We start from the raw sequence: 23,818 nt of genomic DNA on the forward strand, positions 1-23,818 counted from the left end.
CAAATTAAAGGAAGGAAAGTGCTGATATGCAATGATTCAGTCAGCGCTTTATACAGTATTCTATCAGGACCATCTCACAGTCGTCAAAATGTATTATATGAAATCATATTTACACATTCCCAGGTGGTTAAACAGGGGACAGATGTGATGTTCATGTGGGGTTCCAGCACACGCAGGTATAGCAGGAAATGAAAAGGTGGTCAGGTTGGCAGAGGAAGCTGTACAGAAAGAGAGCATTGATATTAACATCAAATTATCTAAGTCAGAGGGCAAACGAGTCACATGGAGTAAAATTAAACAGGAATGGCAACAATATTGGAACAATCAGACAAAGGGAAGACCTTTACACTGAATTCAGAGGGAAATAGATAAAGTAAAATACAGAGGGAGCAACGACCAGGTTAAGAATTGGTCACAGTGATTTTAATAGCACTCATTGGAAAACATTCATCCGGTCTTTGTGAGATACGCAATCCAGCAGAAACAGTTGAACATGTAGTTATGAAGCGTAGAAAGTATGTAGCACAACGGAGAGACCAAATGGAGTAAGGAGAAAGAAGAGATTTCAAAAGTGTTCTGGAGTGTGGGGAGATGCTTGTTTAAATACCTCTTGAGAACAGGTTTGTCGAGGAGTGCGAGTAATAACTAAATCCAGCAGGTGGCAGTAATGCGACTTTTTTTTTGGACGCCAGCTGCCAATAAAATCCAAAGAAGAAGAAGAAGACGCAGCAGCAGAGTCGCCTGCTGAAGCTGCCGACAGGCAACAACAAACTGCGCGGAGGAAACCGAGAAGGGAAAAGAAGAGGAGAGACTGTCTCCGCCTAAAAAGTAAGGAAGGACACGTTGTTAAAAGTGTCGTGTTGCTGTAATTGATAAATCTGCTACACATTTCTAAAACTACTGAAGCGTTTATGTTCGTATTGTGGGTTAAATCAAATATTGAACAACAGGTGCGCTCAGTTAGCTTTAGCTATCTTGCTACTCCCATATAATTATGTAACGTTACATTGCCAAAATATCTCTAATATGTTGTTGACTTCAGACTGATTATCTGTTGTTTGTTGTTAGGAGAGGTGTTCATAAGTAGGTTATATTAGCTGGTATTTACTGAAGTTAGACTTTAATCAACGACTGCTAATCAGAGTAGCATCCGTAAACTAAAAGTGTTTTGCTGAGGTTATAAATGGTTTATACGAGCTCATAAGACGATTTAGTTCATTATTAATGATTAATAGTGTAAGTGGTTCGATGTCCAGCTCCAGGAAATGTTTCATTAGTTGTTTTTTTTTATATATATAGGTAGCTATCAGGTTTGACAGGTGACACTGCAGTAAGTTAACAACAAATTATCACAATGTCTGTTTGGAGTCAGCTGTCTTATGAAATGTTCAAAAGTGTCACAGTTTTTTTTGTTTTTTTTTGTCAAGTATTTCAACCTGTTTCGCTTTATCAGAGCAGATCATGTGCACTTGATGCAGCGGGGAGGTTTAGCAGAGAGCTCCAGGTCACGTGTTCCCCTGTAATCCAGAGATAAGCCCCTGTGTGGTCGTACAGCTGGAGGTTGCACTGCTCGACTTCCAAGATTATCTCAGAAAATCTTCACCTTTTTTTTTATTTTATTTTATTTATTTTTTAATTAAAAGACAAACTATATATTCAGTGCTCTCCGTCAATAATCCAAATTGTAGCCAATTCAAAGTCAAAGTAATATTGCAAAGCAGAAAAGTCTTTTTCTGTGTGAACTACATTCCTGCAGTGATCATGAGATCAGCATGAGGGCACGCTGACTGATATGTTTTTAAAATGATCTTTTTGCCACATGCCCTGCCTCTCTCTCTCACCGCTGTGCTAAAGTAACACACGACCGATACAGGCTCCCCCTCATTAGAGATCTTGACACTTCTATGCCAAGCATGTTGAATGTAGAATTTATTGAGCTTGAAAGGGTGGGTGGGGGGGACTCTTGAACAGGTAATGAAAGCTTGAATAAAAGTCAGTTTTCACTTCCAATGATAGAATTTTTTTTTTTTTTTTTCTCAAGGTTCTGTTTGGTATACGGGTGCTGAGCGCTCACATCCTTCAGCAACATGGGGGAACTCTTCAGAAGTGAGGAGATGACCTTGGCTCAGCTCTTCCTCCAGTCAGAGGCTGCCTACTGCTGTGTCAGTGAACTGGGAGAGATCGGGATGGTGCAGTTCCGGGATGTGAGTCCAGTGTTGTCATGACTGCTTTTTTTTAAAATTCATTTATTTTTATCTACAGTCACTGCTTTTCCTCAATATTTTAGACGGAAAGAAACCCCACTTTCCAAAAAAAAACATTACCTGTTGTGCAGAACAAGAGAGAGTGCGTTCCTTCTGCATCATGTTCATCATGTGGTCACAGCTGACCCCTCATACCAGGCATGAGAACACCCTGAGGGAAGCTTTGTGTTAGAATACAGCATCGGCTGTAACAGAGGAGGTCTGTGTATTAACTGAGCTATCTTAAGTTTTTTTTCATTCAACAAAATGACACACTGAATCCCTCCATAGTTGAAGGTGCACTATGTAGAAATGTACAGATTTACAGATAACTCTCCTGGTAGCTTAGTGTTCCAGGGAGCCATTGTTGTCCTTTGAATAAAGTTTGTGTATTTAGTTCAGAAAATAAACCATAGAATTGTTTCACTTCTCCAACTTTCAAATTTCATTTCCAAATCTACATAGTGCTCCTTTAAGAAGCTATATTATAAAATGATGATATAGAAAAGAAAGGTTTTCTTGACATTTGTTGGAAGAGTTTAATAATGGACTGTCAGAGTAGCACAGTCAGTGGAAAGCTGTAGAATTTGGCAGCATCAATAAATAATTTATAGTGGAGCAGCACGCTAGCGTTGGTGCACTTCAGTGTTATGTTACAAATGTTGTTAATGCACAATGCGGATTATTTATGTGTTTAAAGTCTGGAGACTCCGCAGTCTCTCACTAATGTTGTCCTTTTTGCAGCTGAATCCTGATGTGAATGTGTTCCAACGAAAGTTTGTCAATGAAGTACGACGATGTGAAGAGATGGATCGAAAACTGAGTAAGTGAGATTAGATGCATCTTGCTAGAGACGCCTTTGTCTTCCTTCGCGTGAGCCCGTGGTGGGAGGTAACATTTTAGCAACTCAGTCTTCTAAAAACATAAAACCCCTTATTTTTTGATTTTCACCTTCATACTGCATACATGACTAGATGAACATCTGAACCCCTCCTGTGTCTTGTTACTTGAAGGATTTGTGGAGAAAGAAATAAAGAAGGCCCACCTCCCAATGGTCGACACAGGAGAGAACCCTGAAGTTCCCTTCCCGAGGGACATGATCGACCTGGAGGTGACTGCTCGTTCTCTGTCCCTCTCTCTCTGTGAGATAAACAGTGAACTCTCTGCGTCTCCACATTGACACTTGTGTTTTCTCACCACAGGCCACATTTGAGAAACTTGAAAACGAGCTGAAGGAAATCAACACTAACCAAGAGGCGCTAAAAAAGAACTTCCTGGAGCTAACCGAGCTCAAGCACATCCTGCGCCGCACTCAGCAGTTTTTTGATGAGGTCAGCTTTACTGTGCACGTAGGCCCCTCAAAACAAAGGAGTTATGGTTCTTTATTTTGCTGACACTGTGGTGGCCTGAAGGAGAAGTTTGACGTTGAATTCTCAAGTGTTAATCGCCATATTTGTGAGATATAAAACCTTTGAATTCGGCTTTATAAACATATGATGTGTAGTCTAAATGTATTTATAGGTTATTGTCCAACCCTGACTTTAAATTCTGAATGTGAAAGTCTTTTTGTCTAAATTGAGCTGTTTCTGGTTGTCATTGGCCTGATACAAATTCTTCACTGATCACCATTACACACACACACACACACACACACACACACACACACACATATAACCACACACAAAGGCATGCTTATGCTGCTTGATTTGACAAAAGGTGTTTCACTCGTGATCGTTTATAGTTGCTCACATGGCCTTGGCCCTCTCACACCAGCTATTCATATGAGCTAATAAGCCTCAAATCCACTCCTCTTTTCTGTTTGAACAGATTTAATCCTGTCTACATTTCTCATGTGGTGGAACAAAGCTCTGCCTGCCCACCTTTGCCCAACATCAATTCCACTTCATTGCTTTCACAAACAAAACAAAATTGACTGACACGGTTAAAGTCATCTTTACAAGTTGTAGTTGGCTTTAAATGAGGTGAATCATTCAGCCAAACACGTAGCTTTTTAATCATTAACCAGTTCTTGTGTCTTCCTCCCGTCCACATCGCAACATTCATGTAAATTAAAACTCTTGAGTGGCTCTATAAAAGCAGTGTTAACAAGAATGTATATGTTTCAATGCGGTTTAGGAAATGTTTGTGTGTTGTAGCTGATGATCTGTTAACTGGTTTTCCTTCAGATGGAGGATCCCAGTTTACTGGAGGAATCATCCACCCTCATAGACCCCAGTGAGATTAACAGGGCTCCTCTCAGACTCGGGTGAGTCTACTTTTGTGGTCTTTCCCCCAATTCAAAAGGATCACATTTTTGTTTCTTTTCAGGGAGATTTCCATTCTGTTCACTTCAGCCATCTGTGACTGTAAGCGGAGTGTAACAACCAGCCAATCAGCTCCCACACAGCAGCTCAGACTGCCCAGCTTAGTCAGGTGACAAAGGTCACCTAAAGAGGAAATCTCATGTTATTGTAGATATTGAGTAAAACTTAACAACTTCTTAGGAGTTAAAAAAAACAGATAGACAACATGAAGCCAACTGGATTGACTATGTAAAGAACCTCTCACTTGATTCCCTTTTGCCTACAGATATATTTGCTTTTCATGTAATGTGTTTTCAAGCTGAAGTTATAACTCAGGCTTTTACACAAACAAAAAAAATACGCGTACCTAGACTTTTATTGGCATCAGGCTATGAAGCTGCAGAAAATGCAGCGGATGCATCTTTCATGATAATACTGTATGTTTGAGAAACAGAACTTTAAGTACTCTCTGCTTTTCTGTATGCAGGTCCGAGCTCAGTTCTTCTTTTTGACTATGATTTAAAAGTAAACTTGGAAGAGTATTGAAGAGTTTTTATCCACATCAAGTTCAACATTTTCAACATTTCAACATTAGTGAAAGATTTTTTTTCCATGTGGTACAGATTTGTTGCTGGAGTGATTGGCAGGGAACGTATTCCCACATTCGAGAGGATGCTGTGGAGAGTCTGCAGAGGAAATGTTTTCCTGAGGCAGGCAGACATTGAAGATCCTCTGGAGGACCCGACTACGGTCAGAACTGATCTTTTTAAACAGAGTCGTGTTTAGTTGTCTCTAAAAGTTACGTAGCTTGTATTTAGTGTCAAGTTAGTATTTAGTGTCTGTTTTAGTGTCTGTATTTAGTGTCTGTTTTAGTGTCTTGTATTTAGTGTCTGTTTCAGTGCTCTCTTCTCTCAAAGTCCTAAACGTAACTTTTTTTTTTTCCCCACAGGGCGACCAGGTCCACAAGTCTGTCTTCATCATTTTCTTCCAGGGTGACCAGCTTAAGAATAGAGTCAAGAAGATCTGTGAGGGGTTAGTCTCTACCAAACATTTCTACAATTTGGCAGGATGCTCCTGGCAAACAGATCCTAATCTGTTCTACTTTTCCTGTCTTAAGGTTCAGGGCAACCCTGTACCCGTGTCCAGAAACTCCCCAGGAGAGGAAAGAGATGCTGGCAGGGGTGAACGCACGAATTGAGGATCTGCAAATGGTAAAAACACTTGCAGGCAAAACCGCCATGCAGTGTTGACTTATAAACGCTGACTTGCACATAGAACATTTAAAAACTGGTTAGTACTCTCTTTGTTTGTGCATGGTCAGGAAGACTGTTCCCCCCCCCCCCCCCCCCCCCCCCAAAGTGTTGTGCAGATCGTTGTCAGAGGAAGTTACAGAAAGTCATTAAGAAATTTCATCTGCACTTCACTATTCACTCTCCACTTACTTCCTACTCTCTAAGCCAGATAACTTGCATCATTTTATTTGAATAGGCTGCACAAATGAGGAGTATTATTGTCTTAATTTAATTCATTTAACTTTTACTTTTATTACTGCTACTATTCATATGTGACTTGATTACTTTAAGGATGATAGATGGGGTGGTTAGTGATCATAAATGCTCTTTTAGATGACTCAGTTACTATCATACTGTATTTCTTACAATAACTGTGACAACTCCCCTTCCTCCCTAGTTTTTCTAAAAGTGGTTTTCTGGAGTCTTGCATATTTTGACTTACTCCATTGCAAAAAAAAAATTCCATAGCAGTTGATTTAATCCTAAATTGTGACGTGTGTGAACACCAAACCCTACAGGCTAAACAACTGTTTGGATGTCTAGCTTTGCCCTCTAATGGCTAATGACGGCCTTCTAGCAGGCAGACTCTCTCCATAGAAACCTCACAGTTATTATTGTACTTGCATTGTCAAATCCTTCTAGTAACGTGTCATCTTGTGCCATCGGGAGCCCCACAGAATTTCTCCTTCCTCAAGCTTTGTAAATAAGAGCTGAAATGTTTCTTGTCTGATACTTTTACATCATGGCACACATACTTCCATATAACAGATCCAGCTTTTGTTGTAGTTTCTGCTCTTCTCTTACACGTGCATTTCAACTTTAACTTCAGTCAGTCGGCCACTTGTGTCAACTTGGTTCTCTTGTCACATACTCAGATGTTGTAGGACTATGACACTATGACAGAAGCTGCTCAAACTAGACATATTTGAGATGATTCCAGTGTGTGAATGTTCTGTTTGTTGCTATGAGGGCTGAGGGAGAATGTCTGGCTATTTGGGTGGGGAAAAAACAATGAGCTTTGTGTCAGCCATTAAGCCTCTCCGCAGCAGGCGAGACCGCGCCTGTAGCCAGACAGCAAAGAGCTGAAATATTTTTCGATTTGCTCATCATGGGACTTGGCTTTGAATGTGAGTCATATAGCAGCATACCTAGCTAAATCCTATGTCTCTTTTGGAAAAATCCATACGGATTATTAAACAGTCCTTTAAACCCACTTCTGCTCTCTTTAGTTTTCTCACTGTGCCAGTCTTTTCTGATCGTAGTGCGACAATGAACAATATGTAATACAGTCATGTTAAAGATTCCATTCTCATAACGATCATTCTACTCCTGTTCACCCCAAAGGTGCTGAACCAGACTGAGGATCACAGGCAGAGGGTCCTGCAGGCTGCAGCAAAGACAGTCAGAGTGTGGTTCATCAAGGTGAGGAAGATGAAGGCCATCTACCACACCCTCAACCTCTGCAACATTGACGTCACTCAAAAGTGTCTGATCGCTGAGGTGTGGTGTCCCGTCTCCGACCTGGATTCCATCCAGTTTGCTCTGCGCAGGGGCACGGTGAGTAACTGAGCACAAGGGTGATTGTGATTTTTTTTAAAACACCATTTAGGAGGTTCATATTGGATAGAAAAGACATTTCATTTATTTTTAGACAATAGGCTCAACCTCTCCTTGTGTTGAATGTAGCAGAACCAGTTTCTCAAAACAAACAAGTCTTAACATTTGGTTTGTTCTCAGATATTCATTTGTTTACAATGCCTTAAGGTTTACCGGTATTTATTCCACTGGATCATCACCAACAAGAGAAACATGTCAGAGTTTTACACAATATTTTGCTTATGTATTTTTTTTTTTTTTTTTTTTTTAATAAACCAAAATTATTCTAGTTGCATCTTATTCCTATCATGGTGAAAACTAGTAGATAGCAGTTGATGGAGGACGGGGCTGCAGCTATCCCAGCTGCTGAAAACAGTAAACAAAGCAGGTTAGCCCGCTGCTCACCCTGCTGTGATCAAGACCAAATGCTGTTTTAATATTGGTGGCAAATCTGTCTTCTTCTATGCTAGACATTTTTGTTCATTATATATGCAACAATGTTCTCAGCTAGAAATTGTTGTTCACAGTGGAGAATCTCTTTTATCTGTTGTCTGAACTACTGAACTCTTGGTCTAAAGTTTTGAATTAAAATATAGCTTTTCTGTACGTTATACACTAAAGGTTGATTACAGGGCTAGGAGCACACTACTCTGAAAGTGTTCAAAGGACACTTTTGATTTTGGTAGTGCTGCAGTCAAGTCTAATTTGAGACAATGCCAGTTGAGTTTGAAGATTACAAATCTGAAAATGACAATAGAAAATCTGAGGGTGTGCAGTTGGACAGTATCTACATCTCACTCTTCTCTCTGCATAAGATTAGCAGCTTGATGCAGCAATGTGAGCTGGCTACATTAGCAGCTACTTGAAATGGAACCCCCTTTTGTTGGAGATTTTGTGGGCCAGATTTGGACAAGTTTTAGAAAAATTCATTTAAGCTCATGTGAGGAACTTTTGGTTTGTGTCAATTTTGGCCCCCTGTGGACAAAATGATATGTCTTTCATCTTTGAAGGTCTTATCCTGTCTCTGGCTTTTAGCAGCCAAATGTATCACAGACTTTGAATCTCTGCTTTAGAGAATGTAGAAAAGTGTTATTTCTGCAGCGTGCTGTAGTTACTTATGTCTGACACTTGGAGGCAGTGGTTACAAACTTGTATTACAACTATGTAATAAATGATCGGTCTTGCAGCTGAATATCTTCTAGGTCATAGAGGCACCAGTATACAAGTCTGTTGCATTAACCTGCTAAAAACTCCACACAGAAGCTTTAAATAAAAAAGACCTTATATTTGTGTATGCTGAGTGTGGATATTTAGTAGTACTACACAAGGCCCACTGTCTCTGCACTGAGTTTATCTGTCAGCTGTCGTTATTTTAATTGCTGTTGAAACATGAGACTTTGGTTGTTGGTATCAAGATTGTATCTGTGCCACTTGACCTTCTACAAAGCTGTCCTAGTAGGCATTTTGAACTCAGACAATGTAAATACGTGTGTGTGTGTGTGTGTGTGTGTGTGTGTATGTATGTATGTGTATATATATATATATATATATATATATTTTTTTTTTTAATTTTAATCAGTTCATTGAAATAAGATTATACTCAAGACAAGATATAATATGAGGGACGTTTTTGGCTGTGAGACTCGTTAAAATAAAAAATGAGAGAGAATCCGAAGTGATACCGTTTCATTCATGTTCACTTAGCTTTTTGTGTTCCCAGCGAAAGTCTGAGAAAGTTAAAGAGATTAAAAAATATTGAGGACATTACGTTTCTCTCAATATCCATTTCAGAAATATTCCAGTTGCTCAAATCTGTGAAAGAAAGGTCATATCTATCATACTCTTGTGTCTTTTGTCTCTTAGGAGAAGAGCGGCTCCACAGTGCCTTCCATCCTCAATAGGATGCAGACCAAGCAGACCCCACCCACCTTTAACAAGACCAACAAGTTCACTTCAGGCTTCCAAAACATCGTGGATGCCTATGGAATTGGCAACTACCGTGAGATTAACCCAGGTTAGCACACCTTTCTCTGTACATCAGTTAACCCGACCAGCGGGGTAATCCTGTATCTTTGAGGCATTTTTTTTTTTTAAAGTCAGTGTAGCGGCCTTAAACTACAGTCACTTGCTGCCTCATCACCCATTATCCCCTCACCATCAGAGGACATGTTGTGTATTGTCTTATGTTTTACTCATGCATTGTTTCATTTGCACACCCCCTCATGTGATGCCTCCCCCCCCTACCTCCTTGTCTCCAGCGCCATACACCATCATCACCTTCCCCTTCCTATTTGCTGTTATGTTTGGTGACCTGGGCCACGGGGTGCTCATGACGTGCGCTGCCCTCTACCTTGTGTTGAGAGAGAGCAGGCTGATGGCACAAAAGAACGACAATGAGGTATGGATCCCATCATCGCCATCCGATCATTCCTACGCCATCCTTACTTTAAGCATATCAGCCCCAATGCTCCAATAGCTGTGAATGGCTTTTCTGTTGTTGTTTTTTTTTTTTTTTTTTTTTGAGAAGCATATTTGATTTCAGTTTGTCTGTCATTGTTTCTTTGGTGGCAGATGTTCAGCATGGTGTTTGCAGGGCGCTACATCATCCTGCTGATGGGAATATTCTCCATCTACACTGGGATCATTTACAACGACTGCTTCTCCAAGTCCCTCAATGTGTTTGGCTCTGGCTGGAGTGTCAGGCCCATGTTTGATGCTCGAGTAGGAGGAAACTGGACGTAAGCATCATTGCTTATTCCTAGTGACCGCTATAGCTAGCAGTATTCAAGTTTGTAAATCTCTTTTTGTGTCCTGTCTTGTTGTTTAGGTTTGCAACACTTGAAAACAGTAAAGTTTTGCAGTTGGACCCAGCTGTTGATGGAGTGTTCAAAGGGCCATACCCCATTGGCATCGATCCGGTAAATATTTTTCTTTTGTAATCTATATTTCCTTTTATTGTGCCTTTCCTTTTATTGTGCCTTTTTTTTTTTTTTTTTTTTAAAACTAGCTCAATTGTTACTCATTACATGCTATCAAGTCAACTCTTGGCATTAGATTATTCATGGGTTAAAAATAATGAATCAGTCACAATAGTAGTGCTAACAATAACGTTCTTCTCTAGCAATGTTAACTGTGATTGAATATCTTTAAAGGAATCTAGCCAACATTCAATGCAAGCATATGTTAATCATCAATGAAGATGTTGGTCTTTTTATCGTCTTGTCTCTAAGATATGGAACATCGCCACCAACAAGTTGACATTCCTGAACTCGTTTAAAATGAAGATGTCTGTTATCCTGGGAGTCATCCACATGCTGTTTGGAGTCAGTCTCAGTCTCTTCAACCACCTGTGAGATTTTTCATCCCCATTGATGCCTGCATATCTTCTTTCTTTTTTTAAACGCGTGCATGATTTCTATGGCAAACTGGTGACTGTTTGCGTTTCTCAAAAGGTATTTCAAGAAGCCCCTGAACATCTACCTGGGATTCATCCCTGAGATTGTCTTCATGGCCAGTCTGTTCGGCTACCTTGCCCTTCTAATCTTCTACAAATGGCTGTCATACGATGCACTGTCATCCAGGGAGGCTCCCAGTCTCCTCATCGCCTTTATAAACATGTTCCTCTTCAACTACAATGACCCCAATGTTAAACCTCTCTACAGGGGACAGGTCAGTTACACTTGTTAGTAACCTCTATCATCATTTTGTCCTGTTCGAAAACCAACAACACCAATATAATGTTCTGTTTTTGTTTTTTTGTCTTCCCTCTTTTAACATGCAGATGGCCATTCAATCACTCTTGGTGATAATCGCCTTGGCTTGTGTTCCCTGTATGTTGATAGTGAAAACTCTAGTTATGAGGAGACAGTATTTGTGGCGGAAAAACATGGTAAGAAAAAGACAATCTGCAAGTGGTGTCTCTTTATAACTGCATTATCAGCAAACAAAGGGACATCTCATCAAGATTAATGATGCCATTTAACCTCTACTTCAGGGTACACAAAACTTTGGAGGGATCAGAGTGGGCAATGGACCCACAGAGGATGAGGCTGAAATCATCCAGCATGACCAGCTGTCGCAGCAGTCAGAGGAGGAGCCTGAGGTAAGGAGGCATTTCAAAAGAGAGAGAGAGAGAGAAATGGCAGGCCAGAAGTTTGATAAGAGGGGTGAATGGGCTGTTGGAACACAGGTCATAGGATCAACTCACATCTTTGAATAATTTATTCAACCAGCCAAGACTGGAAACAGAAACCAACACCTCATGTTTCCACTTCCACTGTAGCAGTGAATTATATCAATAATGGATTAATGCCTGGTTTTGGAAAAAGATGTTTAACAAGCCTCACACGGCCACTCTTGCATTACTGTGAATTTTGTGGAGAGATTAAATGAACTAATGTAATTGATTTAGTTATTTGATGTATTATGTTATTCTAAGTCCAGTTTTGTGTTTGTATTTTGCCTTTAAAATATAAAGAATATCCAGTGTGATAAAACTTGGAAAATTAGACCTCTCAGCTGTTTGTTGTACATCCTGAAGAGCTGGATCACTCTTTGGAAACATGTTCGCTGAATCCTGAGGGGTTAGATGTGGGCCTCTTTTTTAAAGAGAGTCATTATTTAAAATGCCCTGACTGCACATGTTGCAGTGTTGTCATCCTCTCATGTTGGGTTCGCCCTCCTTCCTTTTGTAAGCGAGTAACTGATTTCTTTTGTTACTTTCCTGTTGACTGATGTCTGTCCATCTGGGTGTGTGTTTGCTGTCAATAACCAAGCGTTGCCTTTTGTCACCTGCTGTCAAGGCCCGTGCAGAGGAAGAGGTAGGACGGGCGCTCATGCTGCACCTCATCCCTGAAACCTTTCCCCCTGCTGTCAAAGTGCATGTCTTGTAAACCTGTCTCTGTCTGCCCCTCGTTTCGTCAGCTTTGTACGGCGTTAACCATCGCTGCTCTTAGTGGTGTCTGTTAGGGCGTTAGACATCGTCTGTCTGTGTGTGTGTGTGGTCGGTGTTTTCTAGGATTCTGTTGTTGGAACATTTCTTACAGGGATTTCACAAACCATTGGTGCCAGTAGGACAGTGCTTCCTTACAGCCGTGATGTGCATGGGGCATAAGCAGGGCAGCTGATTATCTGGGTTTAAAGGGTCCATAGAGGTTGATGCTTGTTTTAATTTTGGGGGCTTTGTAGATATACATGGGGGAACAGGCTTTCCTATCGCTTACCTGAATGATCATGCACACACAATGAACCAGACTTCTCCAATGTGGACCTCGGGACCTTTTGGTAGAGACGGTGCATTCTAAAGATTGGGGCTGATGTACAGTTATGTCTTTTTGCCCACAGTTTGACTTTGGAGATGTGGCAGTGCATCAGGCAATCCACACCATAGAGTACTGCCTGGGCTGTATCTCTAACACTGCCTCTTATCTGAGGCTTTGGGCCCTCAGTCTGGCTCATGCTCGTAAGTCACACTCTTCATCCTTTTTATTACAAAAAAAAAATGTCACTATTAATATTATGTTCATATTGATACACACATACTTATGAAAATAGATTGACATGTTGAGACGATTACATCTTTGCTGTCTTTTCCCCATGCACAGAGTTGTCGGAGGTGTTGTGGTCTATGGTGATGCATATTGGCCTCTCCGCCACCAGCAAGCTCGGAGGCTTTATTCTCGTAGCCATAGTCTTTTACTTCTTTGCTGTCCTCACAGTGGCCATTCTACTCATCATGGAAGGCCTGTCAGCCTTCTTGCATGCACTGCGACTTCACTGGTGAGTTCAGTAATCTTTATTGTCCTTATACGATTGTCCAACGAAATTAATCTATAGGTACTTGGTAATGGTGAGCACTAAACATTTTTGACCTCCAGCTCCATCTGCTGGACAGTTTGTATTTCACTGTCTCAGAAGATAATCCCAAGGTGCCTCTAAAGAGATGTATAGATACAAGACCACTGTCTCTTTTAGTAGTTATTTTAAACACTTTCACTTTTGGGATCATCTTCACTGGATTTCAGCTTTTTTTGAAAAAGTAAAAAAGACGATTAAACCAAATTACAAACTAAAATGAATTAGTTTTAATTATAAGAAACGGTAGCCACTATTGGCACAAAAAAAACTACCCTGAAAGATATTTTTTTGTGTGTAGATGTACAGTAGTCAAACTGAAACAGAGGATAACACAGGTCATTCTGTCTACTTCAGATCATTACACGAATGAGATTTTACAAAAACATTTAAAGGTGTGTTTGACAGTCAGAAAAGGCTGTTTATCTATTAAAGTAATCCAAATGTTGGGTCCTCTTCTCCCCCTTTCTTTCCTGGCTGGTTCACTGGAACACATCTGGCTCTTGACCGTGTAAAGCTCTCCTCTTATGATTTGTTGTGCGGTACACCAAACGGTCTAAGACTCTAGGCCTTTGTTGTCCATTCATCAAAGTCTTTTTCTGGCGATGCTGAATGTCATCCTGCTTTTTAGAATTTAACTGGAACGCTTACAGGGTATGTTTCAGTTGTAGCCACTCTCCTCTGTGATAATCCTTTACACAGCAACACTGGGTGAATCAGTTTTCACTGAATGGCCTCAGGGACAATCAGAACATGTAAAACATGTAAGGCCTGTGTGACAAAATCTATTCTCAACCTTCAGTTTTTGTTCTTTATACAGTTATCTTGTAGTTGGTGGACAAGAACACCAGTTTGGAGTAATTTCTGATGTCTTTTGCATTTAAATATTTCAGGGTTATATATATTTTTTAATGATACTCCTCTGCTTGTCTACTTTCCAACACCAGACAGGCTACAGTATGGGAGGTATTTGTGGCACCTCAGTGTAAAAGGTCATCCAGCCATCAATTAGCATTGGTCTTCTAAAAATAGAGCCAGATCAGTTTCCAGAGGGAAAGAGATTCAGGTGTCAGGCTGGGCGGTAGGCATGAGCAGTCACAGGTGGTTACAAACAGTGTAATAAGGAGCAAGGGTCATCAGACGGGACTGCTATGCTCAGCATTATGCAACCTGAAACCCCTCCAAACTGTGTCCCTGCGCTACCGAAGCAGATGCTTTGCCTAATTGTTTTTTTTTATTTCAAAAATTGTATTTTTTGGTTTGTTTTTACAGGGTGGAGTTCCAAAACAAGTTTTACACAGGCCAGGGCTTCAAATTCCTGCCCTTCACCTTTGAAAGCATCCTTGATGGGAGGTTTGAAGACTGAGAGCTGTAATCTTGTCTTCCTCTGTCATTAATCTCTTGCGAATTCATGTAGTGTTGAAAAGTGATTTTTCTGTGTGATGCTGTTTTCCATTTGATGGATGTTACCACATCTACATTAGTGACACTCCACTAGAGTATATCTGTCTGACTGATATCTATTTCAAAGTTCTCGTCTCTCTTTAGGATCAGTTTGTAAATCTGGAACATCCACTCTGAATTAACGCTTCATGTCTCCATTCCTGGATAAAAAAAGCAATTTCTGTTATGTAATATGTGTCTTGTTTTAGTGAAATAAATGTTGTTTCACTTGTGTTTTATTTAGTTCAATATTATTTATGTATTCTCCCCTTTATTTCATTCCCTATATGAAACATGCATTTTTTCCAAATGGCAGTGTTGCACTAACAAACAGAAATGAGGTCAGTTAGTTGCAAATGCATGGTGAGTAAAGGGACAGAAGTGTTTACTACTAGTTATCTTTGTATTTGTATTGTCTTTATGCAACATCTTGTTCACAGAGAATCTCTTTTCTCTTAATGATTTCAAACACACGCCCTCTTTGCACATGCAGACCTCTCCTACACTGCTTACTGACCCCATTAAAAAAAGAGCTGTGAAGGTCCAAAGGGAATAGAGTTTAAAGTTATCCAGTCAGTGCTTTGAAGATGGGAGACACACTGACTGTTTAATCCAATGTTGTGCTCTAACATTGCTATCATTGCCCTTTGTGTTTAGTGATCAATTTTCTTTAAGAATCAAGCACATGTCTAGTTGGTTTTGTTGTATCTGGTGATTTCAGGTGTTCAAAGTTAAAAAAAAATGTCATTGCCATGCTTCAAAAGACATGTACGAAAAGAATGATTCTTCAGAAATCATTTTCCACCTGCATTTATTGTGCATTTCTTTCAATAAATTGAAAAGAGCTGGCTAAAGATGTGCTTTTTGTTTTGTTTGTTTCTCTTATTCCTTTTTACACTTAAATCTATTTAGAATTTTCTTCAAAGTAATACAACTTGTAAAAAAAACCATTTGCAATTGTTTTTGGGTTTTAAGTTACCAGCGATCAAATTCGAAAGTGTGGTTGTGTTGTTCACAAGATGTAATTTAAGGTTTTTAAATCCAAGTGCAAATCACACAGAGACTCTTTGATTTGTTTCCCTACTGATATGTATTTGAGACCTAAAACCTTCTGACAAAATATCTGTTGGGAGTCAAGATATGAATTTTTGAAATACAAGCATCTCGTGTCAACGTGTTAAAGTATCTCTATCCTCAGTTAAAGAGTGGATTGCTAGACAAGAACTATTAAAAAGGTAAAGATCTAGAGGTACAGTTCAGTATTTACATTCTTTTACTAAACACCCCCTCTAAAATAATTTCCGACAGGAATTGCACAATTTTAGAGAAGTAATAATATTTCCCTCTGGTGGAGAAGATGTTAACAAGTACCTCAATATTGTACTGAGGTACAGCACATGAGCAAGTCTACTTAATTACTTATCATCAATGACCCACAGTGGGGGATACATTTCACATACTTAGCCAGAAAATAAAATAAAACCTCAGTTGTAAAAAAACCACCTTTAAAAGTGTGACTGTTCTTCAGAGGTGTTCTGTGTGTAAAGAGTCCTCTTGGTGGTGCTATTGAACAAGCTGTGTTACAGTGGGCTGTGAGGAATGAGAGTTGTGGTGTCCCTGTATGCTTTGATTAAAGCTGCTACTGTTGTCTATGCAGATGAATGATCTTGTCTGCTTCATTGCTGAACTTAGTGTCTGGAAAAAAAGATACATGGTCGTTTTTTTGTTTAAAATAAATGATTAAGATTTACTTTTATTGATCCCCGCAAAGGGAAATTCTGTTTTTACACTCTGTTTATCATGCTACACACACACACAGGCTGAAATACACACATGCACAAACAGGCTCCTATGGACATGCACTAATGGAGAGATGTCAGAGTGATGGAGCTGCCCACAGCGGGCGCTCCTGAGCTGATGGTGGGGAGGGGGTTTTGGTGCCTTGCTCAAGGGCACCTCGGCAGTGCTCAGGAAGTGATCTGGCACCTCTCCAGCTACCAGGCCATCTTCCATATTTGGTCCGCACCGGGACTTGGACCGGCGACCTTCTGGTTCCCAACCCAAGTTCCTACAGACTGAGCTACTGCCGCCCAATGGGAGTATCTAATAAGTATTCTATTAAGTAAGTGAGGGGACTTACTACAACTTACGACACTTCTTATACAGGTGTGTACTTTTTGAATAATTGGCCTCTCCTTTAACACGTAACTTGTTGTGTAATCCACTGGCTTTGCTCAGTCTTGCCAGTTACAGGTAATTATTTTATAATGAGTCAAAACACAATTATCCTGCCTCCGCCCATTTTAAAAGGGCAGAAACATTTCAGTATGGGTAGCTTGCTTATTTCCCCCCAGGGATCAATTAATTATTATCTAACCTTGTAAATTGACATCATGATTTATGTTTTCATAGCCCTAACTGTTATTAATCTGAAGCTGGAGAGTAACTCAGTAGACTTAGTGGAAGTTTGAAGATAAGTACCTCAAATTATACAAAAGTAGAGCTCTTTAAACTTTCACTTCCACCATAACACTTAAATGTGCCATATAATAAAAACCTTTCTTCAGAAAGGAAACCTTAAGTCTAAACTAGTCTCATGCCTCTAGCACCATGGGAGGCCTCCCTATAAAAACCATCAGCCGACCTCATGAACATCATGTTCTCTTTCCTGTGTATTTTTTTTTGGGGGGGGGGGGGGGGGGGGGGCGTTGCTGCTATTAGCCACAACAGCTCAAAGTAATAATAGCACCCTTTATTTATCTTTCAGTTTTTTCTTTGACAAGCTCATTTAATTTGATATTTCCCAGCGTGTCATGTATAACCAGGGGTGAGAGCAAGCTTGCACAAGAGCCCCAGAAATCCTGCCATGTTTACACATCAAGGGAATTTTACTTTCCCGTTTCAAAGCATGAACCCCAATGAGAGAGTGAGATTATTGTTTTGCCCCTTCATCTAAGTCAAACAGTAAGTGCACTTTTGTTTGGCAGAGCACTGTCTTAAGGAATGTTGTTTGTGTTGTAAGGTTATAGTAGATTTTTCTCTTGAGATAACAGGGATGCTCTTGCAGCTGTTCTTGTGCTTCAGGCTTGGTATCTTCCAGCAGACACTCAAAAACAGTGGTTTTAGATGGTGTATTATCCAGTTAGAAATAGTGAAAAACAAATGACGTGAAAAGCACAGTTTTTGCACATGTGCAGTGACATTGCAGTTGTAATTTGACAGTGATTTATCAGAGTCCAATAGCCTGAAGAACACAAGCATCAGTTTAGTTGATGTTTTGTTCTGTCGGGAGTCAACCACCTTCTGCATCTCTGTGAGACGATATAAAACTACTAAGAAAAATGTTTCCTTTCTGAGGTACTCTGTTTCTCAGGCACGCTCAGCAGCTGTAGAATAAAATTGATGTGCTCTTTTCCACCCACACAAAATGTCATGCCCACTGCAAGACTCCCGGACAAACAAATGCCATCATTTCAGGACCATCTCACATGTCACGCCACTGTACAGTTATGGATAAATTATTAATTATGTGTCTTAAATGCAATAGGGCAATATCTGACAAAGACAAAACACAGTCCTTTTTAAATCAAAGGATTTAAACACAAGAAAAGAAATCCCTGTCCAGTGAGTAAATACATATTCATTCATCTAACTGTACTTTTAACATACATAGGCTATAAAAAGTTGTTTAATCTAGACCTCGCACTCGCTGGGTTGGGCTGTAAAATGATCCATCTATACATATTAACATATTTAGTTTGACCAAAGTGTTGGACCAACAATCAGAACAACACTTTTGTGGATGTTGTTTGCTCTGAGCTCGCTTTTCAGTGTATGCAGGGCAGAAATAATCTGTCCTCGTCCTAATATTTTTTTTTACCCCTTTAGACATTCATCTGTTACACGGGGAAAATAAAGTCTCTAATGTTATTACGATACACTGCAACATTACAAATGATCCCTCCACACAGAGCAAAAACTCTCGAGCAAACATGAGTGACAACCAGGTCCATTGGGCTAATAGAAGGCCAGGTAGAGCTGGTAGAGCGGAAGCCGTTCTTTGTTCAAAGGTCTTGTACCTTCACACACCACTGGGGTTTATTACCAGGTCCCAAAATAACATTGTCTTTCAAACAGTTTGCCATGATCTTTCTGACCCTTTAGCTTTTGTTTCCCAGCTCTTTAATTACACACCGATTTGCTGATTACATCAGGAAGCTTTAAACAATATGAAAATGCAACAGCAAGGACAGTGTTAGACATGCACACGGACACACCAAGATCTCCATTCCCCTGTGTGAATTATATAATACACAATTCCATAATAAAAGAAAAAGAAAAAGGAGGAAACCAATAAAAAGTGACAATTGTGTAAAAGATTCAACAACTGACTCCCGCACGAAGCAAGGCTCCAGGAAAAGCTTGGAAATATTCTTGGAGGCAACTAGTTCCACTGACAAGTCGCCATGCCCACAAAAGGGCGCCACTACGTCTCAAAGTCACTTAAAAGCTGATACATCAACAAGTGGCAGCTTACACGGCCAACACAAACAAACAGAATTAGCTTTAAAAGCTTAGAGAGCTCCTGCTAGAAAAAGCCTTTATCACAAACACAAACAATTCTCCCTTGTGAGAAGTGATCGTTTCACCACTTCGAAGACATTCACTGACCTGTCTTTGTCGACATCATGCGTGATTAAAATATAGTTAAAAAAGCCTTCCGTCTGAAATTCCGCAATAACATTTGATTTCTTTCCTTTAAATTAAATGTATTTATTCATGATTAATGTTACTGACTGCTGACTTTTCAACTCACACCTTCATAGTTTTCAAATTACGAGTTGTCTCATATTTTTACTTGGGAAAAGAAGCCCCTACTTCCCTATTTTGATCTCTAAATAGAGCAAACAGCTAGCAACTTTTAGCTGATATGCAATAAACTAATGTAGAGAATGTAAAAAATAAAAATAACAGTAGGTGAGTTCAGAAGAGAAATGGCCGACTATCATATGAACTTTTTCTCAGAGAACAGCACGTGTCTAAACCTTAAATGGCACTCCTTAATCCAGTGCCATAGTAAACAAGTAGAGTCATGTGGTTAAAAATCAAGAGCTTGAGACATTCAGACCACCAGAATCTGTTCCCTGTCAGTCTGAAAATTTGAACTCCCTCCCAAGCCTGTAGTGATTCAGCGGACAGAGTTCACTGTGGGTCCTCTGGTGAATATGTGTTTGTTTTAAACTGAACTTTTAGTACATGTTAGTGGAATCGTGTGCACTGCATCCTGCAAATCTAAACAACAGAACTTGGAGTGTTTTTATTTTTCTCCATTGAGCTTACCCACATGGACCTTTTTGAACCATTAAAGAATTAACTTAGCAGGGTTCTCTTGTTTCGGTTGGGTTCCTTACACCGCTTTTGAGTTGAAAAGTTCTCCCGTAACTGAGTGTGCCTATTGTGTGGATCTTCGAGTATGATGTGTGCCAGCGGTGCCCCCACGTTAGGGGAGGATACAGTCACCGCAGACAGAAAAAAAAAAAAAAAAAACAGGCTGCAGCATCAGGTCGTGCTTCTCTTTGTTAAGAATGCTTTTGTTGTTCTTCAACCGTTTCCAGGGACAGAATAAATAGCTCTTCCTAACCAAAGGCATTTGCCTCCCTCGCTGCTATGAATGCACCACCATGAGAAACATATTACCAGTGGTTACGAGTGTTTTGCCTCTTCTGGAAATTCTGTTTTTTTTTTCTTCCTTTCTGTTTTCTTTTGCAAGCACTGCAGGAACACGTGAAAGAAATGTTTTTCCATTTGTCCCGGTCAGCATCTAGAGCAAGCATGGAGATTTACGGTCAAGGCTTTGATTTGATATGGTTGGTCTTATTTCTGCGAAATACTAAATCAGTTTGTGACTAAGATATCAGGTATCTGTCAGAAGTTTCCCCACAGTTTTCCTCCTGGTAAAATCCACTTCGGCCAGCCCCTGATATTCATCTATATAAAGACGCCTCAATTCTTGAACTTCTTGTTGGCTTTGTGTGGATCTTTAAGATCTTTGCAAAGGTTTGCATCAAGATCACTGCTGGAATGTAGCAGGAGTGAACTAATTTGGAGGAAGTGACTGAGAGGTCAGAGTAAAGGATGTTAAATGAACAGCTCGCTAAAATGTTGACAGCCTCACATTTTGTGGTCAAGATTATCCGCCTATCTCTACAACAAAAAGGTAAATTGTGTTACATTTTTAAGAGAAGTAAGCTGTTGTAGGCGGTTTTTCAAAACTTTTAAAAAGAGATTGTGTTTAAGATCCCTTTCCCCGTACACACACAGTTTTCCTTGAGTTCTCATACATCAGTGTATTCTCTCCATTATGACAGTATAATCAGAAACATAAGCATGAAGGAATTTGATTATTATATAAGGTGCAAGAGGATCGACTTCTGGGGAAGAAAACAAAGGTGCATAGAGAGAGATCTAGAGATAGTGAGATTAACAGAGACAGGGGAGGGAAAAAAAAGACATGATGGCAAGAGGAGACACAACCTAGCTGCAGGTCAGGCAGATGGAGGAAAAGGAACGCTGAAAGGAGCGGTTAACGCTTTATCCATTACTCACGACTTACGCAAGCAGGTCACGCATAGAATATGAGGAAACAAGGGCACGCCATCACAGGTGTCTCTGCCGACGTTCATTGCCATCCGGGGTGATTACTGACACCGTTGATTTTATTTTACCGTGCACTTGAAGGTAACAGAACAATATATATTATATATTGGGATAACATTATGCTGTATAGGGACTTCAGAGTTATTCCAGAGGCGTTACCTCAAAAATCACAAGCAATAGGACGAGAAAGGGGAAAGTAGTAAGGGGGGGACCAAGGAAACACTCCTACAACAAAACACTATATGCCAGTGAGAAATACAATCGGCTCGGGTAGGAAAGGCCTACCCAGCACCAGCGAACTACACTTTGAGAGAGACTAGGAATGGAGAGCAAGTCATGTAAAAAGGTACCTGGTATGCTGAATAAGCTTCTTTTTTTTGTAGATGTAAACTACATCTGATGTTCAGATAATGAGTTGGCTCAGGGTGCTGGAACACAAGAGTAGATTTTAACTTCCCACACCTGGTCGAAATCAGGAACCAATTACTCACCCACCTTGCACTCAGATGATAGCCTAAGTGGCAAGTGTGAGTTCCCCTCACATAAGGTGCGAGCTTGAACACCTGCGGTTGTGTTCATGAAGATTGATGGAGGCAGACTGAAGTGCAAGAACAGGACGTGTCTGTGCCGTCCTCAAAGCAGCAAAAATAATCTGTTCAAATTTTATTGGTAAAAACATTTATACCCTCTGATCAGTTTGATTTGCAAGACTCTCAACTTTATTTAGAAAACTCATTCATGCATTTTTTAAAATTATTTTAAGCCAAATTTCAAGAGGCTTTTAGTTGAAAGAGGTTCAAAGTATCAAAGGTCTTAAAGTACAAAACTGTGACACAAAAGACACACCCAGTGACAAAAAAAATATTTGACTATGGCTTAGCGAAGTGTTTTACATAAACAAATCTTTGATAACAGTCACAACACTGTTTTTGTCATGTGTTCCTGTCGCTGTGAGTGGCACACAGATGAGAAAACCACATTTAAAAGTTCAGCCTGCTGTCAAACAATTTCTGGTTATGTAACTGATGGTTTTGACCTATAGTGTAGAATGTAGCCGCTCCAGCCTCCCGGGAGCTTAATGTTTTGTAATCCCACTTCAGGACTTTCACGTACCTCAGGGGATCAATGTGTTATGGCTGGAGGTGCTGACAGACCTGACTTCAGGATGTGTGGCTGGTTAGCATGAGATGAAAAGCCTGCTGCGTGCCTTCAGCAAAAACATCTTCGGGCAAAGCAGCTGTGTATATCACATGTATGTCAGTGTTATCTGCTTGGACTGCCCTTACTGTAAAGACTCTCAAAGTAAAAATGGATTATGTAAGAAAAAAAGCCTTTCGTTGTCTGGTAATTAAAAAAAACGTTAAACAGGACATTGGATTCAGTCCAGAAAGACTGATGGAAGCAGGTTATCTGGATGTTTCTTTAAACTTTTTATCCACTCCTTGTATTTATTTGGATCTCTGGGACCCAAGTGCTCTGATTGTACAAAGCCAGATTTGGAGGGCACTCAGCAGTCAGGAGACAGCATAAACTCCTCCACATCTGTCTTTAATCATCCTTTAATGGTCACCATAAATATCAGAGTAACATCTCCTGATCCAGAGAGTCCTTCTGAGGAACAGCCATTTAATCAACCACTTCAATAACTGCGTATGTTTACGTTTATGGGGGGTATGTACAAGTGCTATGTAGTATGGAAACAATACCACCTCCCACTGAGAAAACAAACCCCTAGGAGGCCAGGAGGGAAGTAGAGCATAAGGGACAAGGTTAGAAAAAGGAAGGCTACCAGCTATGAACATTTCTGACATTCCTCGCCTCCATGCAACAGCAGGATTTCTTTAGGGGAAGTGGACGGTCCGGCCAAGAGCCATCAGAGCAGGACCCTGCAGGGAGCCCCCCTTTCTGTTTATTGGCTGCAGCAGAGCTGGACTGGCTCAGTGCCGACCATAGGAGGAAGAGCACATTAAAGCAAGCATTCAGGACATTGGCAGGCAGAGAGATTGTTCAACCTGACACAATAAAAAGGCACAAAGTGTGTGCATGGGGTATATACAGAAAGAGAATGAAACTTTACTACAGTGAAAAACATTCTTCTGTATTCCTCTTCACAGGATACTGGCATTTCCTGTTCAGATGCTGCTGGATATTTATGGGAGACTTACCCAAGAGAAGACTTTCATTTTCTTTATGATACTTTGTTTCTCTAAATAGACACGCTGAGAGGAAAAGCAGATGCTACACATGTGATCCAGTTCAAACTTCAGGAAACTGTTTGTGTTTGAGTTCTTCTCCTGACTTCACACACAGGTGAACTATTAACACACTACCCACAGACATACGGGAAGGTATGGGTCTTTATCATTAGCAGTATAGGAAACTGAGGACATGGGGAGTATTGGGAAGGTCGTACACAGCCAAAACATAAGCA

At 40.2% G+C, this 23,818-nt stretch overlaps 1 protein-coding gene across 3 annotated transcripts; it reads left to right on the forward strand.

The window, feature by feature from the left end:
* The first annotated feature begins 722 nt into the window (after window positions 1-722).
* atp6v0a1a (ATPase H+ transporting V0 subunit a1a) lies at window positions 723-15,584 on the forward strand. 3 transcript variants are annotated; one of them, XM_065964963.1, is made up of 22 exons: window positions 723-828; window positions 2,042-2,204; window positions 2,988-3,066; window positions 3,257-3,354; window positions 3,446-3,574; window positions 4,430-4,509; window positions 5,170-5,296; window positions 5,496-5,578; window positions 5,664-5,757; window positions 7,183-7,395; window positions 9,298-9,448; window positions 9,693-9,832; window positions 10,006-10,172; window positions 10,262-10,352; window positions 10,665-10,783; window positions 10,887-11,103; window positions 11,216-11,323; window positions 11,429-11,536; window positions 12,210-12,254; window positions 12,778-12,895; window positions 13,038-13,212; window positions 14,560-15,584. In XM_065964963.1, exons 2-22 carry the CDS (start codon window positions 2,088-2,090, stop codon window positions 14,651-14,653), a joined length of 2,553 nt encoding a protein of 850 aa, XP_065821035.1. In that variant the 5' UTR covers window positions 723-828; window positions 2,042-2,087; the 3' UTR covers window positions 14,654-15,584. The 3 variants fall into 3 exon arrangements, with proteins under 3 accessions (XP_065821035.1, XP_020488260.2, XP_065821036.1); XM_020632604.3 differs by having other exon boundaries at window positions 12,237-12,254; XM_065964964.1 differs by lacking the exon at window positions 12,210-12,254.
* Window positions 15,585-23,818: the final 8,234 nt, after the last annotated feature.

Source organism: Labrus bergylta, chromosome 16, assembly GCF_963930695.1.
Source record: "Labrus bergylta chromosome 16, fLabBer1.1, whole genome shotgun sequence".
Classification (NCBI taxonomy): Eukaryota; Metazoa; Chordata; class Actinopteri; order Labriformes; family Labridae; genus Labrus; species Labrus bergylta.